This window comes from Salmo trutta, chromosome 31 (assembly GCF_901001165.1).
Source record: "Salmo trutta chromosome 31, fSalTru1.1, whole genome shotgun sequence".
Taxonomy (NCBI): domain Eukaryota; kingdom Metazoa; phylum Chordata; class Actinopteri; order Salmoniformes; family Salmonidae; genus Salmo; species Salmo trutta.
The window spans coordinates 9,783,849-9,808,779 of NC_042987.1; the positions used below are offsets into that span (position 1 = coordinate 9,783,849).

The 24,931-nt window shown below is 40.7% G+C and overlaps 2 protein-coding genes across 2 annotated transcripts in view; one reads left to right on the top strand and one right to left on the bottom strand.

The window, feature by feature from the left end:
• On the top strand, window positions 1–15,853 carry LOC115169468 (caspase-8). Its single transcript, XM_029725112.1, has 6 exons — window positions 1–227; window positions 11,514–11,860; window positions 12,902–12,936; window positions 13,265–13,370; window positions 13,543–13,996; window positions 15,197–15,853. The coding sequence occupies exons 2-6, from the start codon at window positions 11,521–11,523 to the stop codon at window positions 15,360–15,362; spliced, it is 1,101 nt and encodes a 366-aa protein (XP_029580972.1). The 5' UTR covers window positions 1–227; window positions 11,514–11,520; the 3' UTR covers window positions 15,363–15,853.
• casp8 (caspase 8, apoptosis-related cysteine peptidase) overlaps window positions 15,721–24,931 on the bottom strand; it is a 14,951-nt gene continuing 5,740 nt past the window's right edge. The window contains exons 2-11 of the mRNA XM_029725111.1: window positions 22,145–22,304; window positions 21,498–21,679; window positions 21,229–21,334; window positions 18,809–18,938; window positions 18,541–18,657; window positions 18,334–18,446; window positions 18,101–18,215; window positions 17,875–18,002; window positions 17,373–17,749; window positions 15,721–16,381 (exon numbers count right to left, since the gene is read on the bottom strand). Coding sequence (XP_029580971.1) covers window positions 16,252–16,381; window positions 17,373–17,749; window positions 17,875–18,002; window positions 18,101–18,215; window positions 18,334–18,446; window positions 18,541–18,657; window positions 18,809–18,938; window positions 21,229–21,334; window positions 21,498–21,679; window positions 22,145–22,252 — 1,506 coding nt within the window. The 5' untranslated portion in view covers window positions 22,253–22,304 and the 3' untranslated portion in view covers window positions 15,721–16,251. The remainder of the gene's footprint in view (window positions 16,382–17,372; window positions 17,750–17,874; window positions 18,003–18,100; window positions 18,216–18,333; window positions 18,447–18,540; window positions 18,658–18,808; window positions 18,939–21,228; window positions 21,335–21,497; window positions 21,680–22,144; window positions 22,305–24,931) is intronic.

Sequence of the window (24,931 nt, forward strand, 5' to 3'; positions counted from 1 at the left end):
TTGTTGGGTCAGCACGAGATGCAGTTTAGCCTTGGCTTTAGAAGAAGCAGACCTGTGCTGGGTATTTGGTGGCATCGATGAAGAGTAACGCTAAAAAAAACATGCTACCAATCAGATGACTTTGAAGGAGTACTTGGAGGTTCCACCCCAGCATCGAGGAGGAAGTGCAGTCAGCGCAAGCGAACACTGAATTATTTCAATCGGCGAGCGAATCACTAGTCGTACAGGTAAGTCGCAGAATTAGCCATCAAACCGTTGTTAATATATATTGATAACCACATCGGCAAAGTATGCTCACTGATAGTTGAGACGAAAGTAACTAGCTAGGCCGCTAACGTTACTCATGCTAAACTTGCGCGGTACTGTAATACTAGCTACTTTTACACTAAACCTATTAACGTTAGCTACCGTAGATATCAAAGAGTTTCTAAACCTACTAAATCATCTTTGGTATTATTGGGCGGTGGTGGGTAATTATCATAAAAGTAAAAGTACCTTAAAAGAAAATGACTCAATTGAAAGTGAAAGTCACCCAGTAAAATACTACTTGAGTAACAAAAGTATTTGGTTTTAAATATGCGTAAGTATCAAAAGTAAATGTAATCGCTAAAATATACTTAATATATAAAAATGTCAAGTTCAAGTATAAATATTTTCAAATTCCTTATATTAAGCAAACTAGATGGCACCATTTTTTTTATGGACAAGGGCAAACTTCAACACTCAGACAAAATGTACAAATTAAGCATGTGTGTTTAGTGAGTCCGCCATATTGGAGGCCAGGGATGTTTCTCTTGATAAGTGTGAATTGGACTATTTCGGGGGGCGCTGAAGATGGCGACATGAGAGGGTGTTTTAGGGTTTTCTCACAAAGTTTATAGTTTTAGACTGCAGTTGCAATTTGTTTTTTTTCCCACAAAAATGATATCTAACCATACAATGTAGCTATTTTGAATAATTTTGTAATTAATCAAACCATTGATATATATTTCTGACGATTTCCAACGAACAAGCTCGCTATCGAAAAGTTTCAGCGTTGTGTAGTTAAATTAGCCTGCTAACGTCTTCATAGCTAGTAGCATGGAATCAGGACATGACAAACTTGCTGAGATAATGGATGTCGAAACTTCCAAGGAGAAAAGAGGCGTTGTTGAAACTCACTCGTATGCTTGCATTGTAAAAAAGGGGAGTGAATGTGATTTCATACCCGAATACCCCAACCAAGGAGCAACTTCCAAAGAAGCTGAGAAGTGAACCATCAATGAGCCAGCTACAGGACATCGTCCGCATCCTCACGGCTAAAATCAAAGAGAGCGCAGATTACATCATGAATTTGGTGTAAAAGAGCACAATCAGTATCGTTAACCTGAAGAAATAAATTGATTTCAATGCTGAGGAAGTAAAAACTCTGAAGCAGCAGAACGCAACATTGAAAATTCAGGTTTCAAAGCAGGAGAAGAAACTCAAAGGTAAACGAGAAAGAATCTTCGAATTTATGGAATAGCAGAAAAATCTGACGAGAACATCAAATCAAGAGTGAAGGACATTTGCAGGGCAATAGTCCCGGAGGAGGAGCGAAATGGTGTTGCAGGTTCTCTGGATGTAGTGCACCGCCTGGGTAGGCTGATAAATGGGGAAAACAACCAGCCACCACGACCAGTGATCATGAGATTCATCTCCAGGACAGCGAGGGATATGACATGGGAAAAGTGCAAAGAAAAATGACTATTTGAAGAAGAACAACCTGAGGATCTGACAGCATTTGACAAAGAAGCTCGGAGTCGTCTGTGGCCGATGATTGAGAGAGCAAGGAAGGAAGGGAAAAGTGCATACTTTGCGGGAGACAAGGCTTTTGTTAATGGAAGGGAAATTCACGCTGATGCCTCGCTTGTTGACTGCTGGATTTATCAAGTGAGTTGTGGAGGACTGAGTTTTATTTGCATCAGATAAAACTTTATATTTTTTTTAGGAAAGAGCATTGTTTTTGTGAGCCAAACTTTTTTAAAATATTTTTTTTTTATGGCAGGGAAATTCGCACTGACACTTAATGTTAACTTGATGGCTTTTCGTTTTACTAATCTATGGTAGAATGTTATTTGCAATTGTATAAAATAGATATATATACACTGCTCAAAAAAATAAAGGGAACACTTAAACAACACAATGTAACTCCAAGTCAATCACACTTCTGTGAAATCAAACTGTCCACTTAGGAAGCAACACTGATTGACAATAAATTTCACATGCTGTTGTGCAAATGGAATAGACAACAGGTGGAAATTATAGGCAATTAGCAAGACACCTGCAGGTGGGGACCACAGACCACTTCTCAGTTCCTATGCTTCCTGGCTGATGTTTTGGTCACTTGAATGCTGGCGGTGCTTTCACTCTAGTGGTAGCATGAGACGGAGTCTACAACCCACACAAGTGGCTCAGGTAGTGCAGCTCATCCAGGATGGCACATCAATGCGAGCTGTGGCAAGAAGGTTTGCTGTGTCTGTCAGCGTAGTGTCCAGAGCATGGAGGCGCTACCAGGAGACAGGCCAGTACATCAGGAGACGTGGAGGAAGCCATAGGAGGGCATCAACCCAGCAGCAGGACCGCTACCTCCGCCTTTGTGCAAGGAGGAGCAGGAGGAGCACTGCCAGAGCCCTGCAAAATGACCTCCAGCAGGCCACAAATGTGCATGTGTCTGCTCAAACGGTCAGAAACAGACTCCATGAGGGTGGTATGAGGGCCCGACGTCCACAGGTGGGGGTTGTGCTTACAGCCCAACACCGTGCAGGACGTTTGGCATTTGCCAGAGAATACCAAGATTGGCAAATTCGCCACTGGCGCCCTGTGCTCTTCACAGATGAAAGCAGGTTCACACTGAGCATGTGACAGACGTGACAGAGTCTGGAGATGCCGTGGAGAACGTTCTGCTGCCTGCAACATCCTCCAGCATGACCGGTTTGGCGGTGGGTCAGTCATGGTGTGGGGTGGCATTTCTTTGGGGGGCCGCACAGCCCTCCATGTGCTCGCCAGAGGTAGCCTGACTGCCATTAGGTACCGAGATGAGATCCTCAGACCCCTTGTGAGACCATATGCTGGTGCGGTTGGCCCTGGGTTCCTCCTAATGCAAGACAATGCTAGACCTCATGTGGCTGGAGTGTGTCAGCAGTTCCTGCAAGAAGAAGGCATTGATGCTATGGACTGGCCCGCCCGTTCCCCAGACCTGAATCCAATTGAGCACATCTGGGACATCATGTCTCGCTCCATCCACCAACGCCACGTTGCACCACAGACTGTCCAGGAGTTGGTGGATGCTTTAGTCCAGGTCTGGGAGGAGATCCCTCAGGAGACCATCCGCCACTTCAACAGGAGCATGCCCAGGCGTTGTAGGGAGGTCATACAGGCACGTGGAGGCCACACACACTACTGAGCCTCATTTTGACTTGTTTTAAGGACATTACATCAAAGTTGGATCAGCCTGTAGTGTGGTTTTCCACTTTAATTTTGAGTGTGACTCCAAATCCAGACCTCCATGGGTTGATAAATTGGATTTCCATTGATTATTTTTGTGTGATTTTGTTGTCAGCGCATTCAACTATGTAAAGAAAAAAGTATTTAATAAGATTATTTCTTTCATTCAGATCTAGGATGTGTTGTTTAAGTGTTCCCTTTATTTTTTTGAGCAGTATATATAGGTCAACCACTTGTTTGGTGCAAAGGACTGTTTTTATTTGCAACTAGTAAGAACTTTTCTTTTTGTGAGAAGACGATTCATGTGAACGTATTCAAGTTTACTAGTCTTCATATAGTCACTGTGATAGTAAATGTCAATTTATGTTATTTCTATTAATGCCAGGGGAATCCGTAATATCTTGAAAAGGAAATCTTTATTTTTGTATTGTAAGGGTAAGAGTGCTGACTTTTATTTCATTCAAGAAACGCGTGCCTGTTCCACAGATACTGCGTTTTGGAAGTGTCAATGGGGGAATGATATTTGGTACTAATTGGTCAGCAGGTGTTGCTATTTTAAAAGGCAACTTTAAGGGTCATATATTGAGGCATGAAGCAGATGATACAGGGAGATGGATTATACTATTGGTAGATGTCAACCACGTTCAATTCATTGTTGTAAATACTTATGCTTCCAATAACAAGTAAAGTAACTGTATTTTATTTTGAGACATTGAGAGGAAGATAAGTAAAATTGTCTACATTTCCATTGGCCAAAGTAATATGGGGTGGAGAGATAAGGGATATATGTCTAAGATTAGGTGTTCTAGATATTTGGAGACATAAGAACCCAGATAAGATTATGTTTACATGGAGTACCAAAGATTTATCTATACAATCCCGTATTGATTTCTGGCTGATATCTGAAGATATGGCTGACAAGGTTGATACAGTCTCGATTGAACCATCAATTTTAACAGACCACAAAGGGATCTCAATAAAGATAAATATGCATGGTTTGTCAACAAAAAAAGTTAGTAAAGGTTGCTGGAAAATGAACAAGACTTTACTAGAGAATGAAGTATTTAAGAAGGAAGTAGGTGGAATTATTGATAAATACTGGAATTGTGCCTGTGTTATGAATATGTTTGGAAGTTACTGGGAGCTAATGAAATTTGATATAAGGCTTTTGGCTATTTCAATGGGGAAAGAAATTGCTCGTGCCAAGAGAGAGACCGAATATGACATCATAAAGGGAATAATGGATTATACAAAAAAAACTGAACTAACTAATCAGGAATTACTGGAGCTATCATCATTGCAAATGCAATTAGACTGTATCTACGAGGAAAAGGCACGGGGACGTTTGTAAGATCAAGACGAAAATGGATGGAAGAGGGAGAGAAAAATACAAACTATTTCTTTAATTTAGAAAAAAGGGCAGGCGGAAAGACTTCCATATGTAAATTAATTATTAATAATACTCCCATATGTAAATCAATTATTAATAATACTCCCAATGAAAATCCAAAAGAAATCTCTCAGCATGTTGCCCAGTTTTATCAGAATATGTATACATCAGCCCAGTCAACTCCCAATATGGATCTTTTCTTAGACAATGTAGCAAACATTGTTAAGAAGATAGATAATGATTTCAGAGATTTTTGTGATGATGAGTTATCTGGAATTTAGATAAGACTGTATTAAAAGCCTTAAGGACAATAGGAACCCTGGAAATGATGGTTTAATAAGCGAGTTTTATAAAGCATTCAATGATAAATTGATTCCTTACATTCTTGCTATGTTTCAAGAATCAATAGAAAAAGGGGAGTTACTGGCTTCTTAAAGCAAGGTGTAATTACTTTGATTCCCAAACCTAATAAGAATAGTCTTTATATAGACAACTGGAGACCCATTAGCCTGTTGAATAATAATTATTTGCCCTTGTATTTGCTAAAAGGTTGAAACAAGGCTTGCATCATATAATTGATGAAGAACAATCTGGTTTTATGCATGGTCGACACATTAGTAATAACATCAGGTTGATCTTAGATATGATTGACTATAATGACCTCATCCTTGACTTTAATGACCTCATCCTTGATGATAGTTCTCTTATGTTTGTTGATTTGTATAAAGCTTTTGACATTGTAGAACATGAGTTTATGTTCAAAGCAATATGTTTTTTGGGGTTTGGTGAAGCAGTCCAAACTTTATATAGTGGTTGTACTAGCTCTGTAAAATTAGCTCACGGGACATCCCAAAGATATGATATTGGCCGTGGCATTAGGCAGGACTGCCCAAGTAGTCCATTTTTATTTTTTATTGGTTACTCAAATTATGGCTCTTCATATCAAGAAAGGGAATTTTCAAGGTGTTTCAGCACTTGGCAATGAATTTACACTATGTCAACTGGCTGATGATACCACCATATTTTTAAGAGACAGGAATGAGATTTCTAAAGCAGTTTCCTATATTGAAGACTTTTTCTTAGTTTCGGGTTTGAAAATTAATATCAATAAGTTAGTCTTATTTCCACTCAAGGATTGTGTTTTACAGGAAGTATATGGTATCCCATTTAAAGATAACGTTACTTATCTTGGAATTGTTATATGCAAGGATGAAAAACAAAGGAGTGAATTGAACTTTAACCCCATTATTGAGAAAACAAAGAAGAAATTGAACCTCTGGTTAATGAGAGATATTTCTTTATACGGTCGGGTTTTATTGTCCAAAGCTGAAGGTTTATCCAGATCGGTTTATGTGTCGTTATCACTTGACTTACCCCCTAAAATTGTAAAGGACTTAGATAAGATTCTTTATTTTATTTGGAGGAACAAGCCTCACTATCTACGAAAATATATTCTCACTAATACCCAAGAACAAGGAGGTCTTGAGGTTTTAGATTTCAATACTCTAAATAATACTTTAAAAAAAATGTGGATTCTTAAGTATGTTAAGAACCAGAACAGTATTTGGAATGTTTTCCCAAAGTATTTATTTGACTCTGTTGGTGGTTTAGAATTTTTTGCTTCGATGTAATTTTGATGTTGATCAAATCCCAGTAAAGTTGGCAGGCAATTTTAGCTTGGATGTTAGCGTATAAACACATTTTTTTCCCCTCACAGATACTTTATATGGAACAACAAAGATTTACGATTTAAAAATAAGTCTCTTTTTTTTCGTAACTGGTTTGAGAATACAATTATTTTGGTTGGTCAGTTCTGAATGAGGATATCTACTCTCATATGGGGAATTTCTTGATAAGTTTAAAATTCCAATAACCCCGAAAGAATATGCAATTGTTATTGATGCGATTCCAAGGGGGGTTGTATCTCTTTTAAATTCCTCTGTGGTTGATGTAAGTAACACAGATTTACACGAAAATATATTAATTGGCAATATTAACATCAAAGATAAATGTAGTAATAAACAGATTAGGAATATTGTTTGTGATACTACAATTCCCTCAGCAAGATTCTTTTGGTCAAATATCTATGGTGACATACAGTGGGGGAAAGCATGGGAAATTGCTAACAAATATTGTATCAGTAACAAAGTAAAGGGAGTTTCATTTAAAATGTTACATAGAATTTATCCTGTGAAACATGTTTTGGAAAGATTCAAGCTGAATATTGACTATAACTGTGATTTCTGCGGAATGGAGAAGGAGACCATTTTGCATTTGTTTTTTGCCTGTATTTATAGTAGAATTGTTTGGATTGACATACAGAATTTTGTTACAAAAAAATTAGGACTATTTAATGGTTTAGGACTATTAGGACTATTTAATGGTACTATTTTAATGGTTTTGATATAATTTATTTCAGAAATTCTGACATAGATAAAGATGTAGTATATTGAATTCAACTGCTAATAATACTAGGTATTTTTCATATTCACAAATGCAAATGGTCTAATTCAAAACCATTTCCTCCCCCTTTATAAATGAATTTAAACAATATGGCACTACTTTAACTAAAATGGAAAACAAAAAGGCAATTAAAACTTGTTGTATTATTAATGAATATGATTTGTTTGTTTAGGATTCCTGGCAATGTAAATAGTTTGTATGTATGCTTGTTTGCATGTGACTATTCCTATTTTGTTTGTTGATATTTGTTAATTAAAAAAAAAAAAAAAAATCCCTGTCCTGCTAAACATTCAAAAATGTAACAAGTACTTTCGGGTGTCTTGGAAACGTAAGGAGTAAAAAGTACATGATTTTCTTTTGGAATGTAGTGGAGTAAAATACAAGTAAAAGTAATACAAATATAAATAGTCAAGTACTTTAAAGTATTTTTACTTAAGTACTTTACACCACTGTACACTACACGATTTATACAATCTTAACAACTTGGACACGCTCACATTTCACGATTTCCTTGTCCATTTTCAACCCCAGGACGTGGGTGCTGACATTACACGATGATTCCCTAGTTGATCCTGCCCTAGTTGATCCTGCCCTAGTTGATTCTGCCCTAGTTGATCCTGCCCTAGTTGATCCTGCCCTAGTTGATTCTCGGTTGTCCTAGGAAAGAAATGCCGACACGCAAACAGCGAGAGGTTTTATTTGTGTGCACATTATTATGTGTAGAAACATCAAAGGAGAGATGGAAACACAGAATATGCACTTAATATGAAATAATCATTATAATATTGTAATGACCTGACTAGATCATAAAGGAACAATTGTCCAGACAGAGGATTGAGTTCACGAATTTACGGTTTGTTAACCCAAATTCACACAGGCTACTGTTTGGCCGTAGCCCATGCTAAATAAATGAAGGATACCCTATAAAACAACCGTGACCTTCTCTTGTGAAGGCCAGACGTAAGAGAGAGAACAATGGCTAAACCTGGTCTTAACTTCCAATGCTCCCCCTGCCCAACCCCCCTCCACGCCACTCCGCCAACCACCAGGATGCCCGGCATTAGAACATTCTGGGCATTCCCGTGATTGGCAGATAGCAGGTTGATTGGCATGGCAGACCCCGTGAACACTGGGTACTGGTAAGTACAACACAACCAACTAATAGTCTAACACATAACACACAGGTGTCTGTGTGGGTCGCTACAATAAGAATGATGTTTTTGGTTTCTTTCATGGACCGGTGCCACGTGTGGGTGGAAATTTACTGAAGGACTAATGAAATGGTCTAGAAATATTTAAACTCTGCCCAAACCGGGGTACCGGACCATTTAAAACAAACTCGCCCATTGAAGACAGATGCGTTCTCTCCACAGCTCCACTAGTCTGTCTTCCATCACCTCGGTCCACACAGTGCGTGTTGTTGTTGCTTTCCTTTTCGCCATCATTGTTTTGGTCTCACATGCTGAATGCTCACTGGCTATTGGCAGCAGTCCATGCCCGATTGCGTCGTAGTACTTCTCACACTGCAAGATGCACAAACAAAATTTCAGACATGTCAAAGTTATCAGGACATCCGACGGGTCTGGAGAACAGAACAGCCATCATCGGTGCGTCCTTGACCCGCTCAAACTACAGGAGTCCCTACGTACTTATCCTAGCCCAAGTTCATAGGATTTCCCCCCTATCATGAAACGTCTGGGACGGTAAAAACGTGGCGAATTCGTGGCAAATAGTGCATGCCTGGCATAATTTACTTCTCTCTCAAGTCGGAAAGGTGCTATGCCATAATGTGAACAGCGCAGAGCCGGCGCTAGATACAGTGCAATCGTAAAGTATTCAGACACCTTGAATTTTTTGCACATTTATTAAAAATAAAAAACGGATACCTTATTTACATAATTATTCAGACCCTTTGCTATGAGACTCAAAATTAAGCTCAGGTGCATCCTGTTTCCATTCATCCTTGAGAGGTTTCTACAACTTGATTGGAGTCCACCTGTGGTAAATTCAATTGATTGGACATGATTTGGAAAGGCACACACCTCTATATAAGGTCCCACAGTTGACAGTGCATGTCAGAGCAAAAACCAAGCCATGAGGTCGAAGGAATTGTCCATAGAGCTCCGAGACAAGATTGTGTTGAGACACGGCTCTGGGGAAGGTTACCAAAAAATGTCTGCATCATTGAAGGTCCCTCATCATACTTAAATGGAAGAAGTTTGGAATCACCAAGACCCTTCATAGAGCTGGCCGGCCGGCCAAACTGAGTAATCGGGGGAGAAGGGCATTGGTCAGGGAGGTGACCAAGAACCCGATAGTCACTCTGACAGAGCTCCATAGTTCCTTTGTAGAGATGGGAGAACCTTAGAAGGACAACCATCTCTGCAGCACTCCACCAATCAGGCATTTAGGGTAGTGGCCAGACGAAAGCCACTCCTCAGTAAAAGGCACATGACAGCCCGCTTGGAGTTTGCCAAAAGGCACCTGAAGGACTCTCAGACCATGAGAAACAAGATTCTCTGGTCTGATGAAACCAAGATTGAACTCTTTGTCCTGAATGCCAAGCGTCACGTCTGGAGGAAACCTGGCACCATCCCTACGGTGAAGCATGGTGGTGGCAGCATCATGCTATGTGGATGTTTTTCAGCGGCAGGGACTGGGAGACTAGTCAGGATCAAGGGAAAGGTGAATGCAACAAAGTACAGAAAGATCCTTGATTGAAAACCTTACCACAGAACAACGACCCTAAGCACACAGCCAAGACAACGCAGGAGTGGTTTCAGGACAAGTCTCTATGTCCTTGAGTGGCCCAGCCAGAGCCCGGAATTGAACCCAATCAAACATCTCTGGAAAGACCTGAAAATAGCTGTGCAGCGACGCTCCCCGTCCAACCTGAGAGAGCTTGAGGGAATCTGCAGAGAAGAATGGGAGAAACTCCCCAAATACAGGTGTGCCAAGTTTGTAGCGTCATGTCCAAGAAGACTTGAGGCTGTAATCGCTGCCGAAGGTGCTTCAACAGCGTACTGAGTAAAGGTTCTGAATACTTATGTGAATGTGATATTTCATTTATTTTTATACATTTGCAAAAAAATCTACAAGTCATTATGGGGTATTGTGTATAGATTGAGGGGGAAAAACAATTTAATACATTTTTGAATAAGGCTGTAACGTAACAAAATGTGGAAAAAGTCAAGGGGTCTGAATACTTTCCGAATGCACTGTATGTATGGCTGGGAATATGTACCTCAATCCAGAGATGGAAAATGTCGCTGTACTCCTAATTATCCCAAAGTATGTATGGTGAATCGAGAAGATGTAAATACTGATTGTTTTTAATGAAACAAACTTTTTCGTCAGCATGCTAGGATAGCTAATGCTAAAGTAACCCCACAGACAGAGGGGAACCCAGACAGACCACAGGGGTATAAATCCAATAATATATTTTTATTCTTTAAGGTTTTATGGCAGACTACAACCTACTTGTGTATTGCAGCCACCTACTTACTGTAGGGGGTAGTTGAACAAAAATATTCCACTGTGTTAAATGACCTGACATACAAAATAAATAAAAAATTCCTCTCCTTTAGTCACAGTTGAAATCACTTCCCTACACAGGTTCAGGGGCCTGTGAAGATGGAGCATTCATCGACAGGATTCGTTGTAAGCCTCTGCTGTAAAATCCCTGAGTCCAAAAAATGCTTAGCAGCACTCACCACAATGCCTATTTTTCTCCGATTTACTCTGTTTGCACTCTACAGTTGATAACCAACGCAATAAACTACGAAGTCCACCTTCTTTACATGCAACATGTCAGGATCCGTCTGTTGACAAGGAACATTCTCTGGTGTCTCTACTCCTACTACCATTAGCTACCACTACCACTCCAGTACAGTAGGTGGCGGTAATGCGCCAATAACATTGGCTGCCAACCACTGTAAAACCCCACCGAAGATGAGGAAGTACAGTGGCGGGAAGTGGCCAAAGATAGAGCTAGACATTTTTTTTTTTGTTGCTTCAAGGAGAGGGGGTAGTCGTTCTCCCCTGAACGCAATCATAGGCTAGCTATAACTTGTATCAGTCAATGCATTTTGAATGTGACCCATTCTTGAAATTTCAAAAAACATTTTAGGAACAGGGTATGTTTTATTAATGTTTAAAATATTTAATATCATGAACAATCTTTCTCTCTCTTAAGGTCCACCATGCAGACGTTGAGAGAGAATAAGACTTTGATTATAGAGATCCTGGCTGCGGAACCTGACTTCATCCTTCAGCATGTGCAGCAGGCGAACATAGTGAATCTGCGTGAATACAACAACCTAAGCGTCGCTGGTCATCCCCCAGAGACCATTATCATCAATCTTCTGGATAAAGTGATGAACAAAGGACCGGCCAAATGCCTTGACTTTGTGGCCCTGTTGCAGCAACCAAAAATCATAGATACCTACTCTAGAATGGATGAAGTATTCAACAACCTCACAGCACCCAGTGACCACACCTTCAGCACAGGAACCAGAGGCCCGTACACAACCCCCAGTACAGGTACGGCACACTACTAGCTGTGCACCACAGGTCTTTCATTGTTCACTGACACATCCACCAGTAGACTAAACACATGTCAATTTACAGATCAATCAACTTACATTAGCAACGGTCATCAAATTTGTTATAAGGTTTTAAAAACAATTATATTAAATGCAACAGTTGGACAATGAGTGAAGATACTCCAAACGTTTAGAATTGTTAAAAACCCATCAGATATTGACTGAATAATAACCCTAACCCTTTATGGATTTGGGTGGGAATTCAGGTATTACATTTGTTGTAAAATGTCCCTCTTTTTTTTTTCTTAGGATGCACTCATGTTCCATTTTTAAAAAAAAGATTTTATTTAGGTTAGACAATAGAAAATTGACATAGACAAAAGACAACTTAACATTTCACAGACATGGCTCCAATAAACTAGACATGACGTTGGCTGGGACTTAATGCCCAACCTTTGAAAGACAAAAACACCAACTCAGACGTACATACATTTCAACAAACATTAATGACATCGTACTTGCTCAGACCTACATGTTCCCACCATATCCATACCCATCTTGTTTGTTCTCATAATAAATTGTTTTCATTTTTTTTTTTTATCCTTTGGATATTTATAGTGCTTGTAATACTTTATGCCATATGGATTGAAATGGTGCTAATTTGTTTCTCTCCTGTAAAAAAATATTTCAATAATAATGCATTTGATTCTCCCACTGTCTTAACGATGGAGGATTATTTGATTTCCAGTTAAGTAAACTTTTTCCCAAAATGATTGACCAGAAAAGTATGGTCCAACCCAGGGTCATACCCAGAATCTTTTAACGTGTCTATTTTCAAAGGATAAAGCTAAGAACATTAACAACTTCAAGAAAATGAAAGATTCTACAAGAACCAATATCACTCCCTAAAAATGCACCCCATGGAACAATCCTTCCCGTACAATAACATGCTGCCAACCAGTACCGTCAGTTAGCGTGGATCTGCTTACTCATATTGTCTGTAGTAGGGACACTAACACATGCTAACGGGTTTTTCCAGATACTACTGGCCAGGCGGTTGGAATGAGCAGTGAGGTAATTGCAGCAATCCCGTATGCTTTCATTCTTAGCTGAAACAAAACCAAACAAATCATCACAACTACACAAAACTAAACTGCTCAAAACACAACATTCACAATACTACTCACAACCCAACTGAGCACCTCAGACCACCACCAACTCCAGTCAAGCCAATGAATAAAACATATTTTTCTTTTTGCACTACAAAACATACACAAGGAACATAGAGCTTTTAACCTGTGTACATAGCTCTGAGTTAAGTAAGTGTTTGTTTGTCTCCTGACTGCGCGGTGTGTGTATGCATTTTTGTGCTTAATCCCATGACTTTTCTCTGTGTTTCCAGGTCTGTCAATACCGAATGACCAGCCTGCCACGTGGTCATTGTTTAATCATCAACAATGTGCACTTTAATGAACTGGGGGAAAGAAAGGGATCAGACAAAGATGTTGGTAATGTAACCAATGTGTAAAACAGTTCTAACATTTGTGCCATATTGTTGTTGCATGAACATTGATCTTGTTCCTCTTGCCTCAAAACATCCTGATATTGTAAAAGGGAGATATTTATGTGGCTTGGTTTAGTGTTTGTCTTGAAATTGTTTTGTGTGTGCTTTTCCTCCAGAACAACTACAGGAAGTGTTCCAGTGGCTCGGTTTTAAGGTGACTGTACTCCTGGACCAGACAGCAGTGCAGGCCCGTGAGGAATTGAAGAGGTTTGGTGGCGAGACGCATGGTGACGCCTTTGTCTGCTGCGTACTGAGTCATGGTGACAACGGAGTTATCTATGGCACAGACGATGAACCCATCTCCACCAATGACCTCTTCTCACCCTTCAAAGGCACCCTCATTGGCAAGCCCAAGGCCTTCTTCATCCAGGCATGTAGGGGGAAAGATATCCAAGCTGGAGTGCAGTTGGAGGCAGACGTAAATCCAGGTCCCCAGATCTACATTCCAGCTGATGCCGATTTCCTGGTTGCCATGGCCACTGTTGAAGACCACTGCTCGTTCAGAGACCCAACCAGTGGATCCTGGTTCATCCAGACTCTGTGCAAACAGCTCAAACAGGGCTGTCCCAGGTGAAGCCTGATTGAATATGTGCTCTAAAGCACCAATTCTGGTGGGTCACGTCGGGAGGTTTTGAATGGCTCGCGGGCATCTGAGTAAAAACAAAAGTTTATTTATAAATTTTTTATGAAAAAAATACTACAGTCTGAATTTACATTTTTTTATAATTTCAAGTGGGAATGTGTCACTTTTTGGGCGACCTGACCAAATTCACATAAATGTGAGTTATAGATCTATCATTCTAATTGAAAGCAAGTCTAAAGCGGTAGATCTGTTCCATGTGCGCTATTTCTATGCCTCCCGTTCTTTATTTTTTTCGTTATGTCTTTTACTTTCAGTTAGGTACACAATCTTCAAAGACCTGAAACAACAATAATATATATATATATATATATATATATACACACAATAATATATTTCAGTGGTTTAGATGGTGCAATGATTCTCTACACTATACTATCTTATTTTGTCACATAAACTAAAATTAGGCTAACTATTAGTTTTAGCAACCAGGAAATGGCAGAGCGATTTCTGCATAGTGTAATTGTAATCTCTGAAAATGTTTTCTTCATCACAGTATTTTCAATATAAAGCTATTAGCAGCGCTATTTTGGTTGATTTTTGTGGTCTCAAACTAGTGAGTTTATTAACATTCTTAAAGAATATGGGCAAAATGTTATAATTGACAATGAAAGAGGTGGGAATGTTTTTCCCTATAATTGTTACATTTACTATCAATATAGCATTAAAAATAGTTTTCCAGATTGTATTTGAGATTTATTTTTCGCGATACGAATATGGGGTCGCAAATGAAACAGCCTAGTACAATTTCTGTCCCGAGGCCAAGCCATTTGAGAAACAATGCTCTAGAGGCTAAAATATTCTTACATGGTCATGACCTAACAAAGCAGATGTTTAGTAGGAAAGAGCTGACAATACAAAACTGACCATATACACCAGAATAACAGTGTTATTCAGAACTCCAGTCTACACACTGTCAGGTGTAAACCAGGGACTTGTCTAGTTAAATAAAGGCTAGAACAATATTACCATAAAATCTATTAGCTCGCAGTGAGCAAGTCCCCTGACTAACCTGAAATTAATGCATTGCTGGCGACGAGAGCTGTATATTTTATGGGCGCTGTGTGTTGTCTTTACTGGGTGTTAATGTCTTCGTTGTCTGGTATGCGTGTGTCTCCTGCTCTCTCTAGAGGTGATGACATCCTGACCATCCTAACACAGGTCAATAGAGACGTGAGCCAGAAGGATGTCCGATACTGGGATAAGAAGGCCAGGGAACACAAGCAGGCCAAGCAGATGCCCGAGCCCAAGTACACGCTGACGAAGAGGCTGGTGTTCACAGTGCCGCCCCAATGAGACGACGCCAGAGACAGAAGAGAAAGTGAGACATCTCACAGGCCAATTTTTTTTACGGTAGGGTAAGGCGAGCGGAGAGACAGTTCTTATTGGGCAGTTTTCCATTGAAAAAAATCCTGTCTATATAAGTGGGCGTTCCCTCTCACGTGAGCATGCCAGATTTTACCAAGGAACTGTTAGCTCACTCGGGAAAGCATACCAAAAGTCCAGTGGTATTGCTGCATCTCAATCAAGTAAACTAGGCTAGATTTAACCAAACTAAGAATGTATTTGATATGTGAAGAGACAGTTCAGAATCACCATTCTTTGTAAACAAGTGGATTCTCATAGCAAGAACAAAGTAATTGATATCAACACATTGCTTAAGCTTGACTTTATTACATGTTGTGATTTAATCTTCTTTCCTTATTTGGGTTATTTTTACAATCATGTTCTTACCTGCCTTTCACCTTAACATATTTTATACCTGAAAATACATTTTTTAATCAACAGTTGGTTGCTGAAGTCTTATTAAATCGCATTCTCCTCAGAATTAGAGACATCTTGTTGAACTTTAAAAATGTGAAACATGGCTAATAGAAAAATAGACACCCATTTTACTGATCCATCTCCAGAACACATTTATTACATATAAAGTAAATGTTCCACAATTTCCAGCATTTAATGGAAAAATGTATTAATCTCATGAGTTTGAAACATCTTTCAGGAAATCAGACATGCCAACCAATGTTCAACACACTGTCTTATGGGAGATGGGCCAAGGTAGAGGCTGCTGTGGTAGGGTTCCTGAGAGTGACAGCTTACTGTTAAGACATGACAGCCATTCTGAAGTGTCTCGATCCAGAAGGAGGGACAAGATTTGACACTTTAAGTCAGCCAACCAGAGGTTTCAGAAGTAGGGGAGGAAGAGTTTCTTGGTGAGGGTGTACTTGGGCTCGGGCATCTGTTTGGAGTCTCTATACACCCCTCTGCTGACCTCACGATTCACACGCGTCAGCACCGACAGAATATCCTCCCCTCTATACACAGGAAACAGGAAATACACATCACCATACAGCTCTCACCTGTTATAGAGATGTATGTTTTTAACCTTTATTTAACTAGGCAAGTCAGTTAACAAATTCTTATTTAAAATGATGGTCAAACCCGGAAGACGCTGGGCCAATTGTGTGCCACCCTATGGGACTCCCAATCACAGCCGGTTGTGATACAGCCTGGATTCAAACCAGCGTGTTTGTGGTGATGCCTCAAGCACTGAGATGCAGTGCCTTAGACCACCACGCCACTCGGGAGCCCAGAGATCACAACGTTGTTTGTATCTGCCATTATGGTGTCTGTGACTGCATGGCCAGCGTCATTGAGGCCATCTCCATTTTAAAATAGTCAAATTTCTTCTTTTGATGTTTGAAAAAAGTAGTAAGCTTATATTGGTGACCTGCAGTGCCGGAGTCTTGAAACAAATCTTATGTGAAATGAATTTGTGACCACTAGACGCCAGTCATATAGCTTAAAGCCATTTACAAACTAAACAAACCAATTTGAAGAAGACGATAAGGGTCTGGTCATTGGCTGATCGCTCCCAACCCGTAGGAATTCCCACCCAGTTGACTATTTAAAGGCCCAATGTAGTCAAAATTAAGTTTGGGCTTGCCTGGTGACGTCACAAGGCAGTAAATTGGTTAATAGACCAATAACGAAGAGAGTTCCAAATCTCTGTCAATAAGAGCTAGTTTTAAGTTTCCCCTCCCTTCTCAGACCACTCCTAGCAAAATTCTTCCTTGAGAAATAGTTTGCTAAAAAGCACAACAAAAATTCTGAAAAACTATTATAGTAAGGTACTTAATTGTTACCCAGAAATGATTTGATATTGATACAAAAACGGCTGCATTGGGCCTTTAAAATGGTGGAATCCCTCAATGGCAACATCCCAAAAATGGGTTATTTCTATGTAATGATCTTTATATATCTCTATGGGTAATGCCAAACCTAACCCCCTTCCCTTTAATTCACCTGTCCGCTCCCCACTCCAGCTGTTTGCAGAGCTCCTGGATGTAGATGGAACCTTCCTTAGTGTTTCGGAATGACTTGCACTCCTCCACTGTTGCCATACCAATCAGGAAGTCTGCATCCCAGGGGATGGACTCGATGGCGCCTGCGTCTGCCTCATACCGCCCCTGTCCCTCTCTCTGCCTTATGGAGGGGAGGAATACGGCCCCTTGCTGGAAGCCCTTCCCCTGGCAGGCCTGGATGAAGAACAGTTTGGGTTTGCCCATCAGAGAAGGGCACTGCTCGCTGGTGAAGGGTTGTGTGAGGGAGCGAATGGGCACCTCCACCCCATCTGTCCCAAGCACACAACCCTTTTCCCCATGGGACAGCACACACACCACCTAGGACCAGACACAGGGATTAGAACAGTTGAACCTACTTTTATTCATTGGAGTCCAATTGGGCTTCAAGAGTAGAGCTACTGTACCTCCTGAAGAGACTGGAGAATTATGACCTCACTACTCACCAGAGCATCTGCATGTATGTGACTCCGCCCTCCAAGCGCCTCTACCGCCCCCAACATGGTCTTCTCTGTCAGGTCGCTACACACTTCCACTTTAAACCCCAACCTGGAGAACACATTATGCAGAGCCTCTACACACAGAGACAGAGAGACAGATGTCAGAATTTAACATCCAGGTTGGCCAATGAGATCAGGCTCATAATATCAACCAATGAGCGAGAATGCCTACTCTCGTCCTGCTCAGTTCCTGGTCTGTCTGTCAGACCTGAAAATCCCATGAAGTGGTGGTTATTGATGATTAAGCACGTCCCCCGAGGATTACAAGTCATGGAATAGTGCTCCATCTGTTGGGCAAACACACACACAGGAGTTACCACCATGGAGGATTTTTTATTTATTTTTTTAAATCAACCAAATGTTAGATTCTATGTTTGGTGTCTAAAGTGTATCCCACTGTCTAACCTCAGAGGTCTTCCAGGATGGCATCGTTGAAGTGGTCACCTGGTCAGGCCCAGACCCAGGCTGAGGTTCCGTCATTGCATCGGAGTACAACCTTATGCGTTGCCCACGTTCAACTGTGGACAAGAACACACTTCAACTACCTGTGTGTGTGTGTGTGTGTGTGTGTGTGTGTGTGTGTGTGTGGGTGTGTTTATGTGTGTGACTTACGGTTGGGCCGTGTCTCTGATATAGACAGGCTCTGTAGTGACTGAGGGAAGCTGAGTTGCTGTTCCTGGTTGCCGATTGGCTGAACAGAGTACTCCTGCCGTGACACACTGCCCCTTGCTGAAAAACAGCAACCACATGAAAAAAATAACTATATTTTAATATACTGCATAAATACTGAACTATCAATCAGCGCAAGAGAGTGGTGTGAGAGAGAAGAGTGAACAGTGAGAGTGACTTGTACCGGCTAGCCAGGTGTGTCAATATGTACCTTCTCTATGCTGCCGTACTGTGTTGGCCAGCTGTGTGTCACACTCCTCCAGTATCCTCTGTAGCTCATCCAGTCTGTCCTCTGTCAGCAGCTCCTGCCTCTCCATCTCACACAGCACCTCCAGGGCCGTCTATGGGGGAGGAAGAGAGAGAGAGTGTAATTGTGTGTGTGTGTTAGGCTGCGTTTACAAAAAGGCAGCCCAATTCTGATATTTTGCCCACTTATGGGCAAAAGAGCTGATCTGATTGGACAAAAGACCAATTAGTGAAAAAAAAGATCAGAATTGGGCTGCCTGTGTAAACGCAGCCATAGAGCTCCCATTTTCAGCCCGAACCCGACGGGGCCTGACGGGCTTTTAACAGTCTGGGTGAATTTCCGAGAATTGATTTGGTCCGTGCGGGGTTCGGGCTTGCTGCACACCTTTTACTACTACTGCTCTCTCTTCGCTGCAGTAGCCACTATCGGCACCAGGATTACAATATTGGCTGGGTATGAGACATTTGTGGCCATGACGAAACATATTTTTCTGATGATTGAAACGTTTTCAAATTGTGACGCGAAAAAGGCTGGAGCGCACTCGGGAGAATGATGATCCACGAGACCAAGACAGGCAGCGCATCTCAGAATCAGGAGAAGCTGACACATCCTAACAAATATACACCCTTTGACTGCACCGCTAATGGGCCTTTCTTGACCTTGTAAACTATTGAAAAGAGACCCATAACTGATCCAAATGTTTTCCTAATCAGGTCTAGGCTTGATGCAGTTATTTCAGAATAACATGCATCCACACACACAACATGGGGCTTTTGAGCAATTATTCAAATGACGGATGTTCAGTAGAAAATATACTTACCATAAAACTTCAGTTAATAGCACAGTATTTATTTGCTTAAATCACTGAACACAACATGTGCTTATTAGAGACAGACTTCTATTTGAGCCAGGCGTCTATTTCCTTAATGCACACAGCTTTTGCTCATTTGCTTAGTTAACTGTATAATTCCAGCATTTTAAACAATTCTTCAATTCCTACACTAATATGTTATCATGTACACACTAGGTCACATTTCTTTTGTCTTAGTATGCCTAAAAAAATATATATAATAACAATTTTCCTTGACAGAATTATTATTATCTTCTTTGACTGTACATTTGTCAGTTCTTACTTTCGCCACTAGGTGGCGATCAAACAATTTATGGGGGTCACAGTACTCCTGAAGTAGTTGACTATGTTTGTGCTTGCCAGTTAGCTAGCGGTTCTCAGCTGTTAGGAGCCAACGGCTAGCAGTTGGCTAGCTTACTGGCAATAAAAACGGAGGATTAAATAATTCAGTAATGACTCAAATTATGGAAATTTAACAAAATCAAACAAACCTCGTAAAACAATTTATGGTAATTCATGGTAATCTCGTAAGAAATTCAGATAGACCAGCGTTTATTTGAAACAGGTGTTCATTTTCTGAAATGTGTGGCATTGCCCGGCTATTTAAAAAAGGGACAGGCTGCTATTTGAGACTGCGTTTAATTGAAGTTTTACGGTGTTTGTTCGTTTAATTATTCTAGGTTCTTTTTTCATTTTCAAAATAAAATGTTTTGTTTTATCGTTTTTAAAAAAGGCATGAATCATGCTGTGTGATGACATGAATTAATGATTGATTGAGATACAATGTGAAGATGGCTATAACACGACAAGCTCGATGGTGGACAGATTAAGCAAGGCTACTAGCCTACTAGGCCTAATATTGATAAAAGTAACACTTATTATTATAATAATTCTAATAATAAGAGAAATAATAAGAAAAAATACAAGACCAAGAAGGAGGAAGAGACACGTGCCCTGCATGTGTATTCTGTGCTAAATGGGTGTTGGAAGATTTTTAAAAAAGTTTGTCTTTTGACCGTTTAGATCAATGTAAACACTAAAGAAATAAAACAATCCCAGAGTCTTTTCTAATGAAATCAAGTTGTAAAGCCTTTATTACAGCATAGCAAAATAAAACAGTCGCATTCATAAAATGCAATTGCTTTATACATGTTGCGGTTGCGTGAGGCTTGAAGCTCAATTGATATCGGATCGGATTACGTAATCAGTATTAAACAAACACTCAAAAAACGGGCAACAGCAGCAAGATCTGTCTAATTTCTAAAGCTATGGATATTTTGTAGTCAAGATCCATTCAACGGAGAGTTCTGAGAAAAGATGCTTCCTCGTCTTCCCACGCTGCTGCCACCTCAACCACATTGTTGTCAACAGTCAATATAGCCTACTGGTGAAATGGCAACATTATCTTTTCTAGAAATCAGGTTCATTCCATTTATGTGACGTTGGACTCGGGTGGGGCTCGGGCTAGGTCGGACCGGGCTCAAATTTTCTAGTGTGCATTTGCAAATGAGTGTGTTCATGTAGGTGTTCTTACAGTGCAGAGATCCAGTCGTCCTCTGGGCAGTTTGTCGCTCAGCAAAAACTTCATCTTAGTGAGATTCTCCTTAGTTACATCTTCTGAGACCTTATACAACATCCTCCTGAGAGAGAGTGAAAGAAAGAGAAAGATGTAATGCAACCAGTGAATTACCAGAATGTCCAGCTGTGCTATGTGGTGAGAATGCAGTCACACACACACACACACACACACACACACACACACACACACACACACACACACACACACACACACACTGTGCTCACCTGTACTGTGAGAGGGCAGGGCATGCGTCTGTCTGGGTGTGGGCCGGCTGTCTGCTGTCTGTCTCCAGGAGGCGGAGAAGGTCCAGTCGACCAATGACAGAGAGGAGTTGGGACAGGAAGTAGTGGTCCTCCAGCAGGCCTTTCTCCTGCAGCCTCAGGAACAGGCCACGCCCATCCTCCACCTGAAGCCAGACCACAAAGGATTAGACGGTGTTGCGTTCTGATTCTCTACACTTGCTTTCACTGATATAAAAGGAATGGACTGATGGGAAATATAATGATAGGAAACTCTATAGCCATGGACCACTTTGAAAACAAGCGTTTTAATTAAAGCTTTACTTAAAACATGCTCTGGGGATCCAATGTACATTGAGTTAAAAATGTTTTATACCCAAATTCAATTCAAATTTATGGTATTGGTTACACCTTTCACCAGTTTCCATTTGGCACTTGTAACATCTGAAAGGATTGCATAGCAATATGGCATAAACTCCATAGTCTGCTTGAGGGCTAGGATGCGCTATTACCACAATCCTAATACCTATCATCCAATCACTTCAAAAGGAGGTTAGTATTGGCCATTCATCTCGATTTTAGCCCTCTGTATGTGGGATTTTATCCCTCTGTATGTGGTCCCTATCCCTCACCGTCTCCAGGCGTTTCCTTTTGAGCACATCTGTGCACAGGAAGCACAGGGCAGCCACCTCAGAGGAGTCCAGCTCCTCATCGATACGGGACAGCAGGCGCAGGTCCATCACACACTGGATCCCCTGACCAGACTGCACTACAACATCCACTTGCACAGGGCTATGAGAGAGCAAGAGAGAGAAAGTAGAGGAGGCTTGAAGTCCAACATGTTGGTGCATTATTGCTGGGTCAGGTATGAGGAGATGACCAGGAGGAAGGCTTCCTAAAGGGCTATGAGAAGTGACCAGCCTCTATATAACTCCTGGATGACAGGATGAGAAACCCACAGGCCACAGTCATCAGTGAAGGATGTATGAATGAAGGAGAGGTGAGCTCAGTGAGTTCATATTGTTTTATAGATAGGATGTCAACATGTGTTTTTTTCCCCATCATTACCTGATTCGTTTTTTCCTAGTCATAGATGTTTTTATTTTACCAGGCAAGTCGACCGATAACAGATTGTAATTTACAGCAACCACCTGGGGAATAGTTACAGGGGGAGGAAACGGATGAATGAGCCGACTGGAAGCTGGGGATGATTAGGTGGCCACGATGGTACGAGGGCCAGATTAGAAATTTGTCCAGGACACCAGTGTTAACACCTTTACTCTTACGATAAGTGCCACGGAATCGTTTGTTACCACAGAGAGTCAGGATGGACACCCATTTACGTCCCATCCGAAAGACAGGGCAATGTCCCCAATCACTGTCCTGGGGTATTATACTCTCGTTACATGCTGACCAGACTGCACGCGCATTTTGCATTTGTCATTGCACGCATGTTGATTTTGTCTCCCCACACCAGACGCGATCAGGACATGCAGGTTGAAATATCAAACTCTGAACCAATTATATTACATTTGGGGACAGGTCGAAAAGCATGAAACATTTATGACAATTTAGCTAGCGAGCTTGCTGTTGCTAGCTAATTTGTACTGGGATATAAACATTGGGTTGTTATTTTACCTGAAATGTACAAGATCCTCTACTCAGTTTATCTTTCAATCACCCACGTGGGTATATGCTCCTAAAAACCAATGAGGAGATTTGAGAGGTAGGACTTGCAGCGCGTTGAGCATCACAAATAGAACCAAGTTCTATTTTAGCGCACGGCTACGCAGACACTTGCGAGCAATGTGGGTGCAATGATTGAATAACATGCACATTTATTTTGCAACGCGAGCGGTGTGGTCAGCATGTTAGACCAGAGGAAAGAGTGCCTCCTACTGGAAAATTATTCTACCCGTCTCAGCTAAAGTGGGGTGGGAAATACTCAGTAGGGTCTCTAATAACCAAATCCATGTAATTTTGGAGGGGGACTGTGTTGTGCATATTAGTGATCGGCGCATACTAGAGACAGGCTTCTATTTCCTGGGGCATTAGGATCGCCTTAGACCAGAGGAAAGAGTGCCTCCTACTGGCCCTCCAACCACTTCCAGCAGCATCTGGTCTCCCATCCAGGGACCAACCCTGCTTATCTTCAGAGGCAAGCCAGCAGCGGGATGCAGGGTGGTATTCTGCAGGTTAAACCATTTTTTTGGTGGGTGGTGGGGAAATCAGCTTGAATATTGCGGATAGATTGTAGCTTCCATCAATGTAAATGTCTGCATCATTTCCAATCCCCGTATATTTTTGGGGTAACACACACACAGGGTTACAAAGGGTCGGGAAACTTTCCGGTAAATTTCTGGAATTTTCCCAGAAGTTTTCCATGGGAAGTTAAGCCATGGAATTTGTGGAATTTTGCTTAAATTCATCAAAAAAGTTATAAGCTAACTGTGAACCTGTTTTTGTGGGATACACAGAAGGCAATTCTAGGTCTTGTGGCATATTTTGGTTAAACTATCCCCAATGCAATGGAATTGCAACCCTCTGCATGCACAGTGCACTCTTCCATCACATGTACAGCTGATTCTCAAGATCTTACACACTAATGAGATGCTATTGAGCCCACACTGTCTGAGTCAAGGACAACATGCTTTCTGGTAAGTTTTGATTACAATACTGGGTGGGGTGAATATATTTTATATGACATACCAGATTTTTTGCTAACTAGTAAATAGTAGCCTACAGCAAAGTGTGTTTAAATGATTTCTAACTTGTTAACAATTTCTACTAGTTAGTTTTTGCTTCCATGTGGGTTTTAGCTTGCTTGAGCATGCTAGCTGAGGAGTATTAATTCACCTGTTTCCATACATGTTTCATTATAAAACATTTATCTTACAAAGGAATTGTTTAATCTAACTGCTTAACTATTTATCTGTACATGGAAGTATATATATATATATATATATATATATATATATATATATATATATATATATATATATATATATATATATATATATATATATATATATATAATTTTTTTTACTCATTTTTTTTCTTATCTTTACAGGAAAATGCCACGGGCACTACCTGATGTGTGGAAACATTTCACTGCAGCTAATAAGGAAGAAAAAGCAGTGTACATTTGCAAATACTGTGCCAAATCATATGTGAAGAATGCAACAAAGATGCAGAACCATCTGGCCAAGTGCATAAAGTTCCCTCAGCACTCACAACAAGCAACCTCTGACAAAAGTCCCTCTACTTCTATTCAAGGTGAAAATGATGAATCAGACACCTTATCAATAGCAACAGCTCATGGTCCTCCTGGAATCAGAAGTTTTTTTGACTCAATTGCGGAACGTAGTCCAAGAAATGCTGATTAATTTCTTGCTCGAGCTGTGTATGCAATTGCTTCA